Here is a 17,364-nt window from a genome sequence, read left to right as displayed (position 1 = left end):
GTGTAGATACTAGTAACTTTAAAAAATACACTGTTGGCCAACTCAACTTCAATGCTTACATGCATTTGATCTAGAGTATTATATAACACTCATTCTGCATGAGTGCCTTTACTTGCAATACTTCATTAATAAAATTACTGTACTTTTAAGTCAATTTCCAATACTGGTGTTTTTAATCTGGGTAAAGTTTTGGTATCGTTAACTTCAAATCTTGGACCTTGAGAGAGTCAGTAAAATGCTCTGCATCCAAAAATGGTTACAATCTATGGTATGTTTAGTGGAAACCTGCACGATTCCATAAATAGCAGCTATGTCAGATTAAAAGTAAGTTTTCAAAATGTGTGTAAAATGATCTGGATTCAGCTGAATTATTTCTATACAATTGGAGTTTGTATAATTCATTCAGGGTAAATATCACATAGTGTTTCAATACAAGATACTGTACATATGATTCTGTCCAACAGTGTGGCTTTAAAGATATTTAAGTGGGATTGTATGCTTAGCTCTCAGTTTTGACACAAAGTAAACATTCTTGGCTAATCTTGGGCATGCGTGTCCTGCAGCGGCCTTAAAGAAGTCATTATCAAATGATAAATGTCTTGTGTAGTAAGTTGTGAAAAAGACGAAGCATTAAAAACACGTCAAAGTGCAGGTCAAAATGTAAACAAGTCACAGAAACACACGTGTCCTTCTGAAAACATACAAAAGTTTAATTTAAACATTGGCAGACAGATGATGCTAGTCATCACAGACAGGTCTCACTGTTTATTCCTTGCAAATTTATTGCACATGGATTACACTGTTCTTTATAAGAAGTCACAACGGTGAAATCAGAGGAAATCGCTCTTCAAATGACAATCTTATAATTTACCACCAATCTACCTTACACCAGCTTACTTACTTTGATGATTCCCAGGACATATTCTGTACTCATACTCTTATTTTACAAAAAGTACTAGTGACACCCTCCAACATTACACCAGTAATACGACCAGTATAACCCCCTTCTTTTCAATCATCACCCATGGCATGGTTACAAAGGGATTCGCTGTACACTGGAATCATCAAACTTCAGGATTTTCACTCACAACACTTCATTTTCTACTGCAGCTCAAAACTTCCCAAAATGCTTGCAGAGGCATTGCTGTAGTTTTTCTTGCATAGACAAAACGCACCCATCCAGACCTGGAATTGAGTTGGTAAAGAGGAAACTCAGACCAAGCAGCACGTAAGCTGTCCCGGAAAATTCTCTTATCAAAGGCATTATTGTTCAGCAATACAAAAAGTGCATCAGAAATACTCATTGGAGGGACAAGCACTAAAATCGGCTTTTTCCTCTCGACAGAATACAATTAATACTTTATGGCATTATACATCACAGGCACACATGTATTGTGCATTCACAATATAAATCCACACTGGAATTCATCCACCTTTGGCTTTCATACAGTAGAAATATGTGCTGTCTGTGGGGACACTAAAGGTCTTTGGCTCAATTAATCTTTGGGCTTATGATCCCAATACTAACGTGGTAGCTTCAGTTTGCATTGTTTGTGCATTCAGCAAAGAATGGGATCTTAAAGTTGAGAATTACATGGATGCACAAGTAAAAGACAACATTGGCACTTCTTTTCAGTCCAGTATGTTACCCTCCAGCTCCATCTAGTGGACTGTACCCCCTCTGCACCGATAAGGCAGTTCAACCCCACGAAAAAACAAACTAGAAAGGCACATTTTCTGAGTGGGATTTGGTGCAACTTTGACAGCTAAACCCAATGACAGCAGCAGGGAGAGGTTACCATCGTTCAAACATGTCATCTCCTGAGGAGGAACTATGACTACATAGTGTTTGTGATATGATGCAGAGAGCAAAGGTTTCTTTAGCAAATGTGCTCATGTGCAGAGTTTGCAGTCCAGAGATAATCCAAACCGGGCACCAAGATTGGACGGGGACGGGGTGGGGAAGAGGGGGGGGCGGAGGGGTCTGGAGATGCTGACAGAGTTCAGAGCTTCAACAGGAGCCCCCTCGTCCCCTCACTGGATGCACAGGATGTCGCTCTCCTTCAGGCCAAACCGGGTCTTGTACTTGTCAAAAAGGCACAGCAGGGACTTGACGTACATTGAGTGGTACAGATCCACCATCTCATCAGAGGGATCCTCAATTTTGGGCACTGTGATCGGCTCCCCAACTGTAAGAGAGAAGAAAGGGTTCAAATAATTTGATTCATTATTAAGTTTATTTGTTTAGCATCTTTCCACCAAGAAAAGTACCTCAAAGTAGGGCTGCACGATATGGGAAAAAACATACATTGTGATATCTTTTTGTTCTGCGATATGTTCATATTATTTGGGAGTTTTGAGTCTTTTTGCTTATTTTCAAACAGAACCCCTCCTGCTTTTATCACTCTAGGTTCAGACTCATCAACCATTGCTAATGATGATCAAATGTATGATTAATCAGTATGATCAGCCCCGTGACACTTTATAAAATGAAAAATCACGTCTCCTGCTTCCTGTCGTTCCTGATTGCACATACAACCTCAGGTGGTGTGTGCGCTGCAGGTCTTGCCGCTAAAAGTAAAAAGCACGTCTGCTCCCCAAACTGTACATGTATGTTACCAGCACCGGGACGAGGTGCCGCTGTCAACGGGAATACTCTCACTTTTAGGACACCTTGCGTAACGGAGCTGCTGCAGTCATAGATAGTGTCAGCGGGTTGATCGAGGCGCTGTTACGCCGACAGGGTTTACTTTTAGCGGCTAAACCTGCAGCACACACGGTGTGAGGTTGTGTGTGTCGACAGGAAGAAGGAGACACTTTACAGGCAGGTGACAAACAGTGAAGAGCTGCACTAATGTGATATGAGACCAACTTTTCCTGTGGATTAGTTGTGGAAAACGAGAAACTGGCAAGTGTTCGTTTTGCACCGAGCAACAATAAAGCAGCAGCTCGATGCGTTTCACTTTATTTGCTTCACTATCGCACGTCCTGCAATGTGACTATACATACGATATACGATATATTGTGCAGCCATACCTCAAAGTGTTTTAAACTAAGGAAGATACATTCATTCATTCATAGATAGAATAGACAACAAAATAGGTATAATAGGTTCCACTACAGGTCGAGTGTTCCATATTTGGGGTGTGATTTACTAAGGCTGAAACAAAGAGCCAAAACCAGTGTTAACCATTAATAAAGCTTTAAAGTTGGATGAAGCAAATATTGACTTTATCCTGCTAATCTTTTCAGTTTGTTGGTCAATGTCCTGTAATACACTGTACTACAGCAGCAGAGTAAAAGATAATGCTAATCTGTACCTCTCACTAACCATGCATTAGCAGTTACACTTGCCTATAGTGGTGATGGGTTTGCCGTAAGGCACGATGCCCCACGAGTTGCCGAAGAAGAGGCCACATCCATGGAAAAGGCACGGAGCAAAGCCCAGCATCTTCTGTAACCTCTTCTGGATAGCTCTCCAGTACGTCCCCTCCTCGAAGATCACCTGCTTGTAGGCGTCGTTCTCCCCGAAGGAATACACCGGCACCAGGTCGGACCTGAGGGAACACAGGACAAGCTCAACAACTGTCCCATAGTACGAACATTTGTAAAGAAATATGATTGAAATCTGTTCATATTCGCTGCCATGTAAACAAACGTCTAAATCAGGACCAAAAGAAATAAAACTGTAATATACAGTTTATCACATAAAGATAGTTTTATAGTGGTTGTAAAACAAGAAAACAACACCTCCCCTTGCTCAAACATAAACTTTGCACACTTATGTCATTGTTCATATAACCTGGATTAATAACCTGAATCATTTTATTGTTTTATTGCAGTCCTATCTGTAATGGCATGGCACATCTGTGATCAGTACCATAAAGAACTGAGTGATATGTCTCTACATGGATTCAGGCTGACTTAAGGTGGCAGAAAACCTAAAAGTAAAAGTGAAACGTGCCAACCAGCATGAATCCGTTTAGCTTACTGCTCAGGGAGGAACACTGCTGTAGTTTCCAGTTGCAACATTTCTCCTTTATGTTGGGGACTGGCGCTACTGTTGGTGAACGGCCAAGATTTTGTCTTGGCTGGATGGAAGTTGTGAAAGAGTTTATACAACAAGGATTGATTTCCTTAAATCTACCCAGATCTGTAGCTAATCCAGTCATTTCATTGCAGCTCATGTCGTCATTTGTGGATGTTTTTCATGAATCAGTCTTTGCATTGAGCATCGCCTGGACTCGTGTTTCAGAGTGTACAGAGCAAGATCTTATCAAAGGACGCCATTGAAAGCGCTGAATTTTTATCATGAATCAGCATAATCATGTGTTTCCTAAAGTAGGAGTTTTTCCACTAAAAAGATAGTAAAAAAGAAAAGCTGTCGTTCCTATCTGTGATGCAATAAAAGTATTTCTGGTTGCACAAAGCACCTTATTAGAATTTAAAGCCCCCCTTCAGTGAAACTCAAGTGTTTAACCTTGTAAACATCTCCATGTGGTGTTGTTCATGTGCTACAAGACATATCAGGGACAACATCAGCATCATCTCCATGGCTGGGCCTGTCTGCTGTTAAACTGCAGTGTACCAAGGACAGGCTGAACAACACGTTTTCAGATCGTCAGGTTTGATACGTCACAAACCTAAGGAGCCAATCCCGTTAATGGACGGGGTTACGCTATGTATATCATTATGTGTAACCTATGGCAACCACTTCGGCGATGCGCAAGCCAGCTGTAACCGTCATTGTAATGTTTGCAAACTAACTACTGACTGCTAACGTTAACGTTACTGCTACGAATTACTACATTTCAAGCTAGCTACGTTCCAACAAGTTGCCACTAAACGATGGCAGAGACGTGTTTTGTTTTCGGCTGTAATTTTACCAAAGGAGAAACGTCATGCATAGTGGGCGGGGCCTATGCAGAGGCAGAATTTCTAATGAGGGGAGGAGGAGATGCTTTGGAAGGATTTTTACAAGGTGATTAAACGTATTTTGCAGCAAAAAAAATTCAGACATTATTAATTATTTCAAGAAGAGCATTTTATACGTCTTAAAACATGACTGGAGCTGCTCTTTAAGCATACACTGCAACTGAAGATATTATGCTGATTATCATCAATTATACTGGCCGGGGTCATAGTCACATGAGTTGTACATGTCATCCCATGCATATGTGAGAAGAATGAAACCATCAGTTATTTTATTTTAAGGAATAAGAAAAAAATGTTTGTCATGGCCCTTATGATGGTAATGTATGATACTGTAAACATATCCTCTTTGGACAAGGTGTATGCGACTGAGACACATAAAAAAACCTTATAACTGCAGTTTACTTAATTTTCCTTATAGAAAACAACTACAGTGTCAGTCGTCTGAATTTCATAAGAATAAGATCCAGGATGTAAAGAAAGAGCAGAAAAGTGACCTGAATTCAGTCCTGGCTGGAAAGCTAACCCAGTTGTTGTGAATCCAGCTTTGCATAACTGCGTCTATGTTTCTAAACTGTAAGCCTCTTTGGACGACGTGCAGCCTGATGTCGAACAATATCTGAGAAGGAATCAGGCTGATTTGAGTAAGCCAGGTTAGACAAACCAGGTCTACTTCCCTTATAGTACAGTTTGCATGTCTGAGTGCAGCTCAATGCAAGCTCAGACAGTCTGACCCTTCCTACAGGGTGATGGAGCTCCGAGCAGCAACACCACACATTCACAAAAGATTGGTTTCTGCTCTCGGTGAGGAGATTTTAACCTTTCTGTGCGTTATAACCCAAAGTCTTATTCATTCTTTGACTCTCTGCAGCCCTGAGAATGACATTCACATGTCAGAGCAGATCTCGGTCAAGGCTGTGTTGAATGAGCACGTGTCCTTGTTGTGTCTGAATGTGGTGCAGCCGGCTCACCCTTTCTGCAGAGCCAGCCTCACGAAGCCTTTTCGGTTCTTCAGGGTGACAGAATTCATGCCGGGAGCGCACTGCAGAGACTCTGCTGCTCCTCCCACTACGATGACAACAGCGTTTCCTGTCCCATTGCGTGACAGAAGGTAGTCGATGGAGTTCCTGTTCACAGGACAGATACCTGAAGGGGAAAAGATGTGGACATAAGATTAAACATACAATTAAGAAACAGTGCTAAAGAGGCAAATGCACTCACCAACCGCGCAAAAACAACAATTTTATGTTGATTTATAAAGAATATTCTGATGTCTTCCTTTTGGACCTAGCTTACTGGCTGTAAATATTGTAATACTCAGTGTCAGAGTCCACTTTATTGAACTTATGGCTGTGCTCTATGAGGCAAGACTCACAAGTCCAGCACCTCAGGAGAATTAACCACACCATGTTAGGCATGTGCAAAACCTGAGCTGCCGAAGCAAGAGGTGGGAAGTAACTAAGTAAAAATACTTTTTCTTTTACCACCGACATTTTTACACAAATATCCTAACCTATACTTTATACTCCTTACATTTACAAAGCAGGTGTAAAAGATGCATCAAGATGAAACAGGCAGGAGAGGGAAACTCAACCGCAGATCTTTGTGACTGACAAGGAGAACAACATGGCCGATTACATTAAGCAGATTCAGAGCAGCAAGACATTCCCCATCCAACAGATTTGCACACTGGAGCAAACATTGGTTCATTATTTTAATAGATTTTTATTCTTATCTAAAGTTAGAATTATTGAGGTTTAATTGTCTGCAAAATTTAACAAGAGGTTCGGTTAGCTTTACGCACAAACAGCAGGTAGAAACGTCCTTCAGAGAGCTACTGTTGAATGTTTCAAAGATTATTTTTGTGGCTTTCTTCAAGCGCACTCGGACCGAGCCAAGGATATAGTTTAAAATGCCTTTATTGAATCAGGGCATCTCTCGTCTCTCATCTTCTCCATAGGTTAAAAAAGTGTGAATGAACTGAAGAAGCCTTCCGCATGAGAGGCGAAACATCTTCAAGAACCTCAACATAGTCCTGTTCCTTTTATGAATTAACAATGTGTTCTTTTGCAGCCTCCGACCGCAGTTTCAAAGCAAGATTTCTTTAGATTACACACGACACCCAAAGAGTCCTTTGAGAGCTCATTATCAATGAAACCCTTTGAAACAACATGTTCAACAACCTACAGTAACCTAAGTGAGTGAGTACAGTATCTATGGTCGAAGATGAACAACAAACAGGCGTTCAGAACAGAACAGCTAGAGCTCTATCAGTCAGTCAGATCAGCAGATCCAAGCAAACAGAAGCAATTTCAGCTGTGCAATCCGTTCAAAGGTCCTCTCTCCTACAGATATACTCATCAACGTTATCATGGCATTTAAAGGAACTCAAACAAAGTCTCTTGAATCCTCTCACCTCCAGACATCAGGTAGTCTCGCAGGACCGGCATGCGGAAGTTTCCGGCCAGGGTTGCCAGGGAGGGCTTGATGCCCGGGAATTTCTTGGAGAAGCCCGTGGCCTCTGTCCCAAAGTTGCAGAAAGCCCCGAAGCAGAAGATGCCGTGCGGGTGGTAGCCGAATATGTAGTTCCGGCTGGGCAGCAGGTTGTGGGTTTTAATGAGCTGGAGGAGAAAAGCACAAAGAGGAGCAGTGTGAGGGTGATTTACATATGAGGGGAGCACTGCTGGACCATGAAGAACAGCTGATAGGAGACATTATGTTAGAGAGCAACATGGCTGAAAGGCTTGAGAACAGAAGCTGGGTGCTAATTCACTGTTGAATAATTAGCATCAACAGTTTAAACCACCTTGTTGATTAGATTATTAATACCATTACGACCTTTATAGTGTACTTCTCTTTACACCAAGTATACAATATATCAAAATAGTTCTTGTTATATAGTAACAGTAAATGAGGTCCCTGCATATTGTCAGCTGCAACCAACAAGAATTTGAAGTGAATTATTGCCAAGTTAATTAATCAAGTTATTCCGTTCATCACCTGTGTGGTCTATGATGATGACGTGTAAGATTCCAGTGAAGAATGCTGTTTACTAAACCCAGAAATTATGACTTTAAAATACCTGAATTATCTGGCAAACTGTTCTTAACCCCAAAATAATACATTTTCTATGTTGGAAGATTTGCAGCTATTTTTTACATTTGGAAAACTGGAAGAAAAAAGAAAATGAAAAAGAAAAAATGATGATGATTAATTTTCTTTTTTCAAATGCTTGATTTAAAAATGTGATAAAGACAATTTAAAATAATGACCAATAGACACAAATCACAGCAATTAACAGGCAAAAAAATGAATAAATAAATGCAAAATTACAGTAGGACAAAAAAAGAAAAGAAAAAATCGATCGACTCTTCGATCATACAACTACTGTAGGTGTTTCGGCTCGAACATGATGCAACAAATGCCCTGTAGAAATGCAAACATAGGAGTGCAAATAAAGCCCGAGTGCAGCAACTCAACAACGACTTCACAGTAGCCACATATTCTTCTTACACAGTTCTCATACTGTTACTGAGAATAAAACACCAAGACATGCAATAAACATAGTTAAAGTTTAAAACATTATTGTAGTATTGACATTGTCAATACCTGGAGCTCGCATGAACAGAGCCTGGGTCTGTTGAAGTTGGCAATACTGCTGGGGTTGCTGTGACCACTATGGGTCATGTGGTAATCTAACTATACGTATTGGGATGAGGCACAAGGGGAGGGGTTTCTTCACTGAGCGCTTATCCTTTTCATTAGGGCACAAGTATCTTTAATTCAATACATTTCAGTCAATAAATTTAGCATGGTATTCTGTATCGCATCAGATACATGAGTTTACTTTCTTTGACATTTGCAATCCATACATGCAAACTGTAGCTAACCCTTTTAAAGCACACATATGGGTCTGTGTATATGTAAGGTTATGGCTCATAATGTGTCACTTTTCCAGTTTTTACACCCAACAGAATCATTTTGCTTGTTTAAAACTAGTACGTCGTATGAATTTTGCTTATGTTTCAGTAGAACTAGGACATCCTTATCAGCTCAAACTCGACTTGACTCTCTCCCGTCTGCTCCTGAACACTCGACATATAAAACAACGACCCAGTACAAATGTTCCTCACCTGCTCAGGCTGGAACAATAAAGCCAAACCTTTAAACTTTAGCATGAAACCATGAGGTTTAAATGATGCTCAACGTTTTGAATCTGCAGAATTACATAGGAAACTGTCTCAGTAGTCTGAGCTGTAGATCCAACACTATGTGTACACAGAGCCGCCTTAGTAACCATCGTCAAACACAACAGTTGCATAACAGCATTAGCAAAGGAGATCACACTCGAGATCCTCACAGGAGTCCACCTGGACGACGAGGTTACAGCAGGACAGAGGGAGGTCGAAACAGCATTTAACACATTTTATAGTTACTGGAAATCAAGGGATGGAGGAGGGACAAGAGTCAGTGGTGACTGTGAAAAATATCACAGAGGAGTCTTTGTAGGGTTGACGCAGACGTTCATATAACAGTCACACTGCAGACTTCTTACAGGCCTCACTTTGATTGAAAGGCTCTTCAGACTTTGACCGATTTGCTTCCAACTCATAAATAATAATCATGTGTTCATAGATAAAGAGCACTTGTCCTACATTCAGCTGATGCCTGAGGTAGGACTGTGATGATAAATCAATGTTGATTGATTTATTATGTCAATCAATCAACATTAATTTATCATTAGTCAGAGTGTATAAAAGAAGTGGACTTTGCGACATCCTCCAACAGTCATTTTAGCATTTTTGGTTGTTGCCATGTTGTTTTCTTTTTATGTTGTCACCCTCACACATAAAGTTTAACGAAGTCTATTGCTTGTTTAAGTTATAGTACACTCAAAACAGTATGCATTCTAAACATAGACTGTATATAGACATTACCCACTGGTCTTTGGAATACCATCTTGACGCCATCTTTTTTTTTCAGCCAGTAGTGACCATATTTGGATATCGGTATTCATCGTTCTGTCTCTGTCAACTTGTCATCACGTGTAGCCATATGCTTCGGCATTGAAGCTTTATTGTTGATTTTATTCTAAATGGGGCATTAGTTTCAAAAATGAACATCATGCTGTTATGAAAAACAGATGACACATAGAGAGAGACAACCTTTCACGCTCACATTCACACCTACAGGCTTGAACCTAACGAGCATGTCTTTGGATTGTGGGAGGAAGCCAGGGCAGAGAGAACCCGCGCATGCACAGGGAAAACATGCAAACCCCACACAGGAAGGCCCACTATGAACCAGGAACCTTCTACAGTAGCTGTGAGGCAACAGCGCTAACCACTGCAACGTGCAGTCCCCCAATTTGCTACATCAAATTCTAAAGAAAATCCCAGATATTGGCCGCTACTTATTCACATATTCTTACTTATATTTAAAATGACATTGAATTTAAATATCTGGAAGTTGTTGAATGTCTGAATCATACATATTTTCACTGTTTTTAATTTGATATAAATGTAAAGGATTGTATTAAATAAGACTATGATATCATCTCAAGTCAATCGCAGGTCCCTGAATCTAATCAAATCATAATCACACAAAAATAAATTGTGCTTTACATCCCTAGCATCGCGCTGTAAGGCATCACTTAACAAACCTTTGACAGACGTATTCAACCTTGTTGCATCACAAACTTTCAGCTCCAGACACAGCCGCTGTCATTAGCTCATAACAGGAAGCTCAAACTCTGCTCAACAGCTAAAATTGGCTAACATGTTTTCAGCAATACTTTCTAACAAGAGTTGATACTGTCCGAGTGACCATAAAGTCACCTTATCAAGCGGCTGAGACAAACGGCTTCATAGTACACACAGTACAGATCAATGCGATGGACAAAGTTCAGCTGTCAAGAGTAGGACTTCGATCCTCACTCTTGAGTTAACCAGGCCTTTTTTCTCCCCATTCTTCCCTTTATACAGAAGATAACCTCATCACCACCTGGTCAGAACATTTCTGATCACACTGAAGGGTCTTTTTACACTGAAACACAGTCAGCAGTTAAAGTACAGATAGAGCTAATGAATTAATACAAATGGGATTTAGCAAACAAGAGCCTAACTGATATATCAGTCAGATGACATGTGATGTTGTTAAATGTCTTATTTTCTCTAATCAACCTTCCAAAACACACAGTTATTGCGCTTATAATGATAAAAAAAAAAAAAGGTCCATCCATCCATCCATTTTCTTCCACTTGTCTGGGGCCAGCTCGTGGTGGCAGCAAGCTAAGCTAGCCCAGACGTCCCTCTCCCTGGCTACCTTTTTCAGCTCCTCCTGGGGGATCCCGAGGCGTTCCCAGGCCAGGTGGGATATATAATCCCTCCAGCAGGCTCTGGGTGTTCCACGGGGTCTCCTCCCACTTGGATATCCAATTTAATCTCTACTCCTTGACTTTTTATTTTTTACTATATCATATAAGTTACTAACTTTGCTATATATACCAATATAGTAACCGACTGTCTTATTGGAGAAGCTTCATTAGCAAAAAGAAGAAATACAAACCATTAATCAATTATCAGAAGAGCTGTCACTAATTGATTTCAGTCTGTAAAAAGTGATGATTCAATGAAATCCTCTGACAGCTGACTGACTCATCCGAGTGTCTCAGAGGACACTTTTCCTCCCTCCTCTGACCTTGACTTTTTGGCTTCTTTACTGTCATGCAGTGCCACTGCACTGTACAGAGCCTCCCCCTGTTTGTGTGGGGGTGTCAGTCTGTGATAACATCTCCTCCCAAACACTGAACCAGAGCTGTCCTTCAGTCGAAAGATGCAGTGAGAAAAACAAGCCTCACACGGCTCCTTAGCCTATCAGGTAGGACAAAGTCTAAAACTCCCCACAGACGTCAAACCTTCATCATAATCATCGCAGGACTTGGAACAGCCTGGAGCTGACAGCTGATACTTAACACGCCCCTGATAAGCTTATCTATAAACCTGTGCACATCTGCAAACCGATGAACTAGCTAAATCAGAGACTATACTAAGCAAGAGTTATATGAAGTAAGTGTACTTTATGTGTGGCAGCAACAAAATGCACAAAGCTGCTCACGGTTACTTCTTTTACATGTTGCAATCTCAGTGTCTCCAGTCCTCCACCGTTCTCCTAAATTGTCCCTAAAGAGTTGAGGTTGGATGAGTACTGTTACAGCAAGACACTGATAAAAAGGTACCTACCCTAATTGGGAAGTAGTCCCGGAAATATGTCCACACTGTCCAGTTCCTCACCCAAGAGGACCTCCTGCCACCTGAGGAAGACATTACAGATTAAAGTTCACGCTATTACATCACAACTAGAGCTGCAACAAGTGATTGCTTCATCAATTCTTTTAAAATATTACATTGATGAATCATTTTTGTTTGCAAGGTCAGAAAAATGTAAAATGTTTAAAGCTTAGTTAATTAAAACTATGAAACCAATCCTCACATTTGAGAAGCTGGAATCGATTATTTTAATTTTTGCTTTTGAAACTTGTCTGTTAATCCTCTGATGGACTGATTGTTTCAGCTAAATTCAAAACCTCCTTTAGCTCTTAAATTACCCATGAATACAAAACCATCTTCTACTGGCACTGCGCTATGCTTTAGCATAGCGTGGTGCTCTAAGCAAATGCTAACATCAGGATGCTAACATGCTGTTTGATGGGTTTGCTTACCATGTTCAACGTTTAATATAGCAACATTTGCTAACCAGCACTAAACAAAGTGCTACTGGGGCTGGAATAATATTAGTTTTTTGGTATTTAGCTATGACCAAAAGTGTTTAGCACGCAATGTCATGACAATCCATCCAATAGTTCTTGAGGTATTTTAATTTAAACCGTAAATATCAACCCCATAACGGTGCTAGAGGAAAAGATTCACCAGAGTCAGTAGGGTTCTTTGTCTGGGAACCATTAAAGTCTGATCAACATTTTATTACAATCCATCTAATAGTTGTTGAAATATTTTGATACACCAACCGACTGACACCCTCATTCATAGACCATATTCACACAGCAGCCTTTTTCCTGTGACGTCATGCTGTTATATTGTTGTAAGTCATGTTAGCAAAAGGAATCTGGGTTTTTTAATGATTCACTGCTTCCTAATCGATCAGCAACTGAAAAGACAGTAGATACAGAAAAATCTGGAGGGAATTTGGCCCTATTTCAAACATATTTGATAACCTGTTAGCTACTATCAAACAACAGCTAACGTTAGCATTCAGCCTTAAACTAGCTAATATTACCGTTAGCTAGGAAGTAGCTGAAAAATAATACTTTAGTCTTGTTACATGATCCAATGAGAAAGGCGTAAATCCTGAGTCTACGTAATGTTAGCTAGGAATTTACTTGCTAACGTTACGTAAGCTAGGAAGTGTTTGAATGCTAACATTAGCTGTTACCTTAGGGTAACTATTGGGTTTTCATATGTTCTAACTTGAAATATGAACCGATGTCCCTCCAGATTTTCATTATCAGTTGTCTTTTCAGTTTCTGATCAATCATGAAGCGATTAAATGATAACTATTGGACTGAGAAGGTGGAACACAGCAGCAGGACTTTATTACAGCATTAGAGCTTCCCACCCTGAGCGTGATGTCAGACGAAAATGGCCGCTGTGTGAACATGGTGAATAGAGCCATGTTGTAGCGTGGTTAAAAAACAGTCTAAATCCGGTACTTTCACACAAGCACAAGATGTGATCTCGAGCTGTGTTAAAATAATTCAGTCCTTGTTGGTTCATATAATTACAAACCAATAACCGGATGCTTAGGTAACAGAGGTCTCGGAGCATTCATTCATGTACTGTCACGCTATTTTAAACCATTCATTTTCGATCAGTGACACATTCTTAGCCCCAAAAGATGCACCATCTGACCCATTAAATACATAAATTATTGAGCTTATCAGGTATTTTTTTAAAATGGCATTTCTTTCGTCTTGCCTTGCTTGGGGGTGTTCCAGTCAACGATGAGCCAGGCGGTGTACATGGCAGAGATGATCCAGCAGTCTGTGCAGAACATGTAGATGAGCAGCAGAGTGCAGAGAGCGCCTGGAGGCAGAGGAGAGACAGTACAATCAAGTATTTGAACAGATACAGGAAAATCAATTACCTAAAGTTACAGTGAGGCTGAAATATTCTGCCCGAGGCTCGGAGAGAAAAATCAGGAGTCAGACACATGTAGAGAGAAGCTCAGAGGTCTGACCTCCTTCTTATGAGCCTAATGAGACTACAGGTTCGCTCTGCTCGGTTTCTCTGCTTTTCTTACAGCTTAAGTGACACAAACACACTCACTCACCCATGGCCAGGAAGCTGATGACCCACTGCAGCACAGAGATGACCTGCAGATGTTTCTCCATCTTGGATGTGCAGGGCCAGGTTGCTATTGGCAGGTCCTGCAGGGCAGAGAGGATGCTGGAGCCGGTCCCTGCAGAGGAAGGGTGCAAGAAGAGAGAACGGAGCAGAAAAGGAGAGTTTAATAAAAAATGTAAAATGTCCATGTGGGGTAAAGACTGTTGAAAAAGCTTAAAAAGACACAGAAGAGAAGCATGAAGTATGTAAACAAACTCTAAACAGTTCCTAGTCCTGGTTTAAGTCAACCAACCCAACAACGAGATGTAAGATTTCCTACAAAATGGTGTCAAACACCTCAATCAAGCGGCCCTATATCAATGTATATTTCAGCCAAGCCACAGCCTCTACTCACCAGCTCTCCTCAGTCACCAGCCCATATGTGAGGCAATGCAACTTCATGTGAGGAGACCGTGTGCGAAAAGAGAGCATAAAGTAACGGACACATTAAGAGCCACTAAAGCTAGTCAAGCTCATACCGCTGAGAGCCAATAAGAGAGAAGATCCCCCCCCTCCCACTGTCCTCTAATCCCATCAGTACACACTGAAAATAACCCCGCACAGGGCTCCTTCTGCTGGCTCTACCTGTAAACTATGATGCTATGACTCCTTAAAGGCTATCGCTACTTGGGTCAGTGCCAAAGACTTGTGGAGAGAGACAGAGATGGCGAGGAGACATTTAAAAGCTTAATCTGCTCACTCAACAGTCCTGCAATGAGCCAGATCGAACCACCACAGCAGACAGGGAGGAACACAAACACATGCATGTCCTGCACATGAAGCAACCAGGAGGATCAAACAAATGTACTTAATTGTTCAGCACCAAACAAATTCCTTGTATGTGCAAACCTTTGGTAATAAACCCTGATTATGATTCTGAAATGTCCAGCGTTAGGCTCAAAAAGTCCTTAATAAACACCCATAATAATTCTGTAAATGCACATGACAATTTAAAGGATGAGTTCACATTTTTTCAAGTCTCTCTAACATGAAATTTCTACTGTCCAGACAGGCCGTGTTGGCTCCATCCATACAGAGATTCAAGCGTAAGTGATGCAGACAGTCCTTGCCTAGAGAGAAAAGGCTTTTAAAGTTTAGCTGTAGTTAATTAAGATTAAACCATCCAGAATTAGACTGGAGTAAACAAGGTGATGTTACCTTACAGAGGTGGATAAAGAGGGAATTTCAAAATAAAAGGACTACCTCAGCATTCATGAAGGCAAGACAGAAAATATAGAATATAAGTATGTATGTTAAACCGCCACTGTAACAGGTATTGACAGCTTTTGGAGCAGTCTCCATAAGCTAATTTATCAACTGAATTTTCTAAATAAAAGTCTAATATTCTGAGCCCTAAACCACAAAAAAGTGGCATCAAGCAGTTTCTTATTACCAAATAACATTACCAGTTAAAATGGAGTATTAGCAAGTATCTGACGTGGACGCAGAGGCATAAACGGTCAAAGATCACAAATCGAAAAGTGTGATAAATAAATCTTTACCTCCTTAGCTTCATTGTGAAGCTAACTATTAAAATGTATTAAAGGAACAGATCATTTAAATGATTTACTTCAACACAACAGTGCACAGTTGTATTTGATCAGTGTGAGACAGGAGACATGAGGCAATCCCAATCAATACAGACAAACATCATCTCACTTTACAAAACAAAAGTTCTCTTATACTAGTAAAAAAATCAGTTTGTTTTAATGGTATTATTTTAATCTCCTTCAGCACACGCAGTGTCTTTGAAGCACATGCACAGCCTAACAGTAATCATGTGACTTATTTTTAATAATTAATGCATTTTTTAATGCATTAATTATTTAGTCAGTTTTAGTTGAAAGATCTTGGATTTTGAATTTTGAGTCTGATTAAATTGTGCATTTGTGCAGCATTCCTCTACATGAATTTCCAATAATGATGTTTATACAGCACTTTCTAAAGCAGAGATTAGAGAGCGGTTTACTTCAAATCAAACAGATCATGACAGGTCAGGTCAGGACTGGCGTGGATGGTTGGATTGTCCTTCTGACCCATTGAACCGGGTCCGGATTTGTTTGACCACCTCTGTTTGTTTGCCTCGTTACACTCCTGCACCACAAACACCGAGTTACCTTTGAGGACGCCGGAGTAGGCAGCGAGGATGGTCTTCATGGCTGGTTCTTCTCTGGTGGCGAGGATGAAGAAACTCTGCTGTCAGGATGATAAAAGTCCAGCTCTACAGCTCCTCTCACACGACTGCCTTCGACTGCAACTGAGAGCAGCGCGCGGCGGGCATTTAATCAGTGCGGGGAGGAGGAGCCACGCACACACACAGGGACACACACACACACTAACAGACAGGAGCAGATAAGTGTGTGAGGAAAGCGCAGAGGAGCCCGTATGATCAGCAGCACGCAGGCCTGCAGGTGGAGGAGCGGGAGATGTGATGTCGCCGCCGAGCTTGTCTGTGTATTTATCGGCGCAGTCACGTGGGTCAACTGTGGAAAACATCCAGCCTGTTTTGACCATGAATCCTCCCTCACTTCTTCACCAGGTGAGAGCGTGAATCTGTGGGCTCGAGGACACAGAGATGGACTGTGTTTTAAAATAAATGTCAAATTTCATATTTACATTGTAAGCTTTGATGATGAGCGTGGTATTTTCTTTCTATATATTTCTAACATAAAGAATCCTATGTGTTCTACTCTGTGATAGCCTACTTTATCTGCTATGGGATCACAATAAAATCATGCATTATGAAGATCAGTATCACACTATATTGCACTCATTGTATTTCATACTGCACATTTTTGCACATTTCCTGGGCAATATGCCTGCACATTTTTAGACCATACATTTTATATATACATATATATATGAGAGAATATTATTTAATATTTTCGTTTTTTATTTTATTTCATTTTGGCAGTAGGAGCATTACTTTGGCCTTGCTTTTTATTTTGCATGTTTGCATGTTTTATTTTCACATCCTTTTATGTTAATTGTAATGTAATGCAACAAAACACCAAAACAAATCCCTGATATA

General features: G+C 40.6%; 1 protein-coding gene across 2 annotated transcripts; it reads right to left on the bottom strand.

Annotated features, from left to right (window-relative positions):
- Nucleotides 1-2,034: 2,034 nt before the first annotated feature.
- dgat2 (diacylglycerol O-acyltransferase 2) lies at nucleotides 2,035-16,490 on the bottom strand. Of its 2 annotated transcripts, none has more exons than XM_069673403.1 (8): nucleotides 16,447-16,490; nucleotides 14,281-14,411; nucleotides 13,926-14,033; nucleotides 12,174-12,244; nucleotides 7,349-7,553; nucleotides 5,904-6,078; nucleotides 3,355-3,557; nucleotides 2,035-2,189 (listed from the first exon to the last, which is right to left on the bottom strand). In XM_069673403.1, the coding sequence occupies exons 1-8, from the start codon at nucleotides 16,488-16,490 to the stop codon at nucleotides 2,035-2,037; spliced, it is 1,092 nt and encodes a 363-aa protein (XP_069529504.1). The 2 variants fall into 2 exon arrangements, with proteins under 2 accessions (XP_069529504.1, XP_069529513.1); XM_069673412.1 differs by having other exon boundaries at nucleotides 14,281-14,409; nucleotides 16,451-16,490.
- Between the last annotated feature and the right edge of the window lie 874 nt (nucleotides 16,491-17,364).

The sequence above is a fragment of the Semicossyphus pulcher genome, unplaced genomic scaffold (genome assembly GCF_022749685.1).
Source record: "Semicossyphus pulcher isolate SPU_LCO1_2020_fin unplaced genomic scaffold, fSemPul1.0.p SCAF_10, whole genome shotgun sequence".
In the NCBI taxonomy this organism is placed as follows: domain Eukaryota; kingdom Metazoa; phylum Chordata; class Actinopteri; order Labriformes; family Labridae; genus Semicossyphus; species Semicossyphus pulcher.
Note: the sequence above shows the minus strand (reverse complement) of the source record. Positions and strands in the feature narration are given on the sequence as shown.

Excerpts from the sequence above, each read along its gene's own strand:
- dgat2 (XM_069673403.1), bottom strand. The coding sequence starts at position 16,490 with ATGAAGACCATCCTCGCTGCCTACTCCGGCGTCCTCAAAGGTAA. Across the intron at positions 14,412-16,446 it reads TCCGGCGTCCTCAAAGGTAA|AGGGACCGGCTCCAGCATCC; the intron begins CTCGGTGTTTGT and ends CCCTTCCTCTGC. Across the intron at positions 12,245-13,925 it reads CTGGAACACCCCCAAGCAAG|GTGGCAGGAGGTCCTCTTGG; the intron begins GCAAGACGAAAG and ends TGTCTTCCTCAG.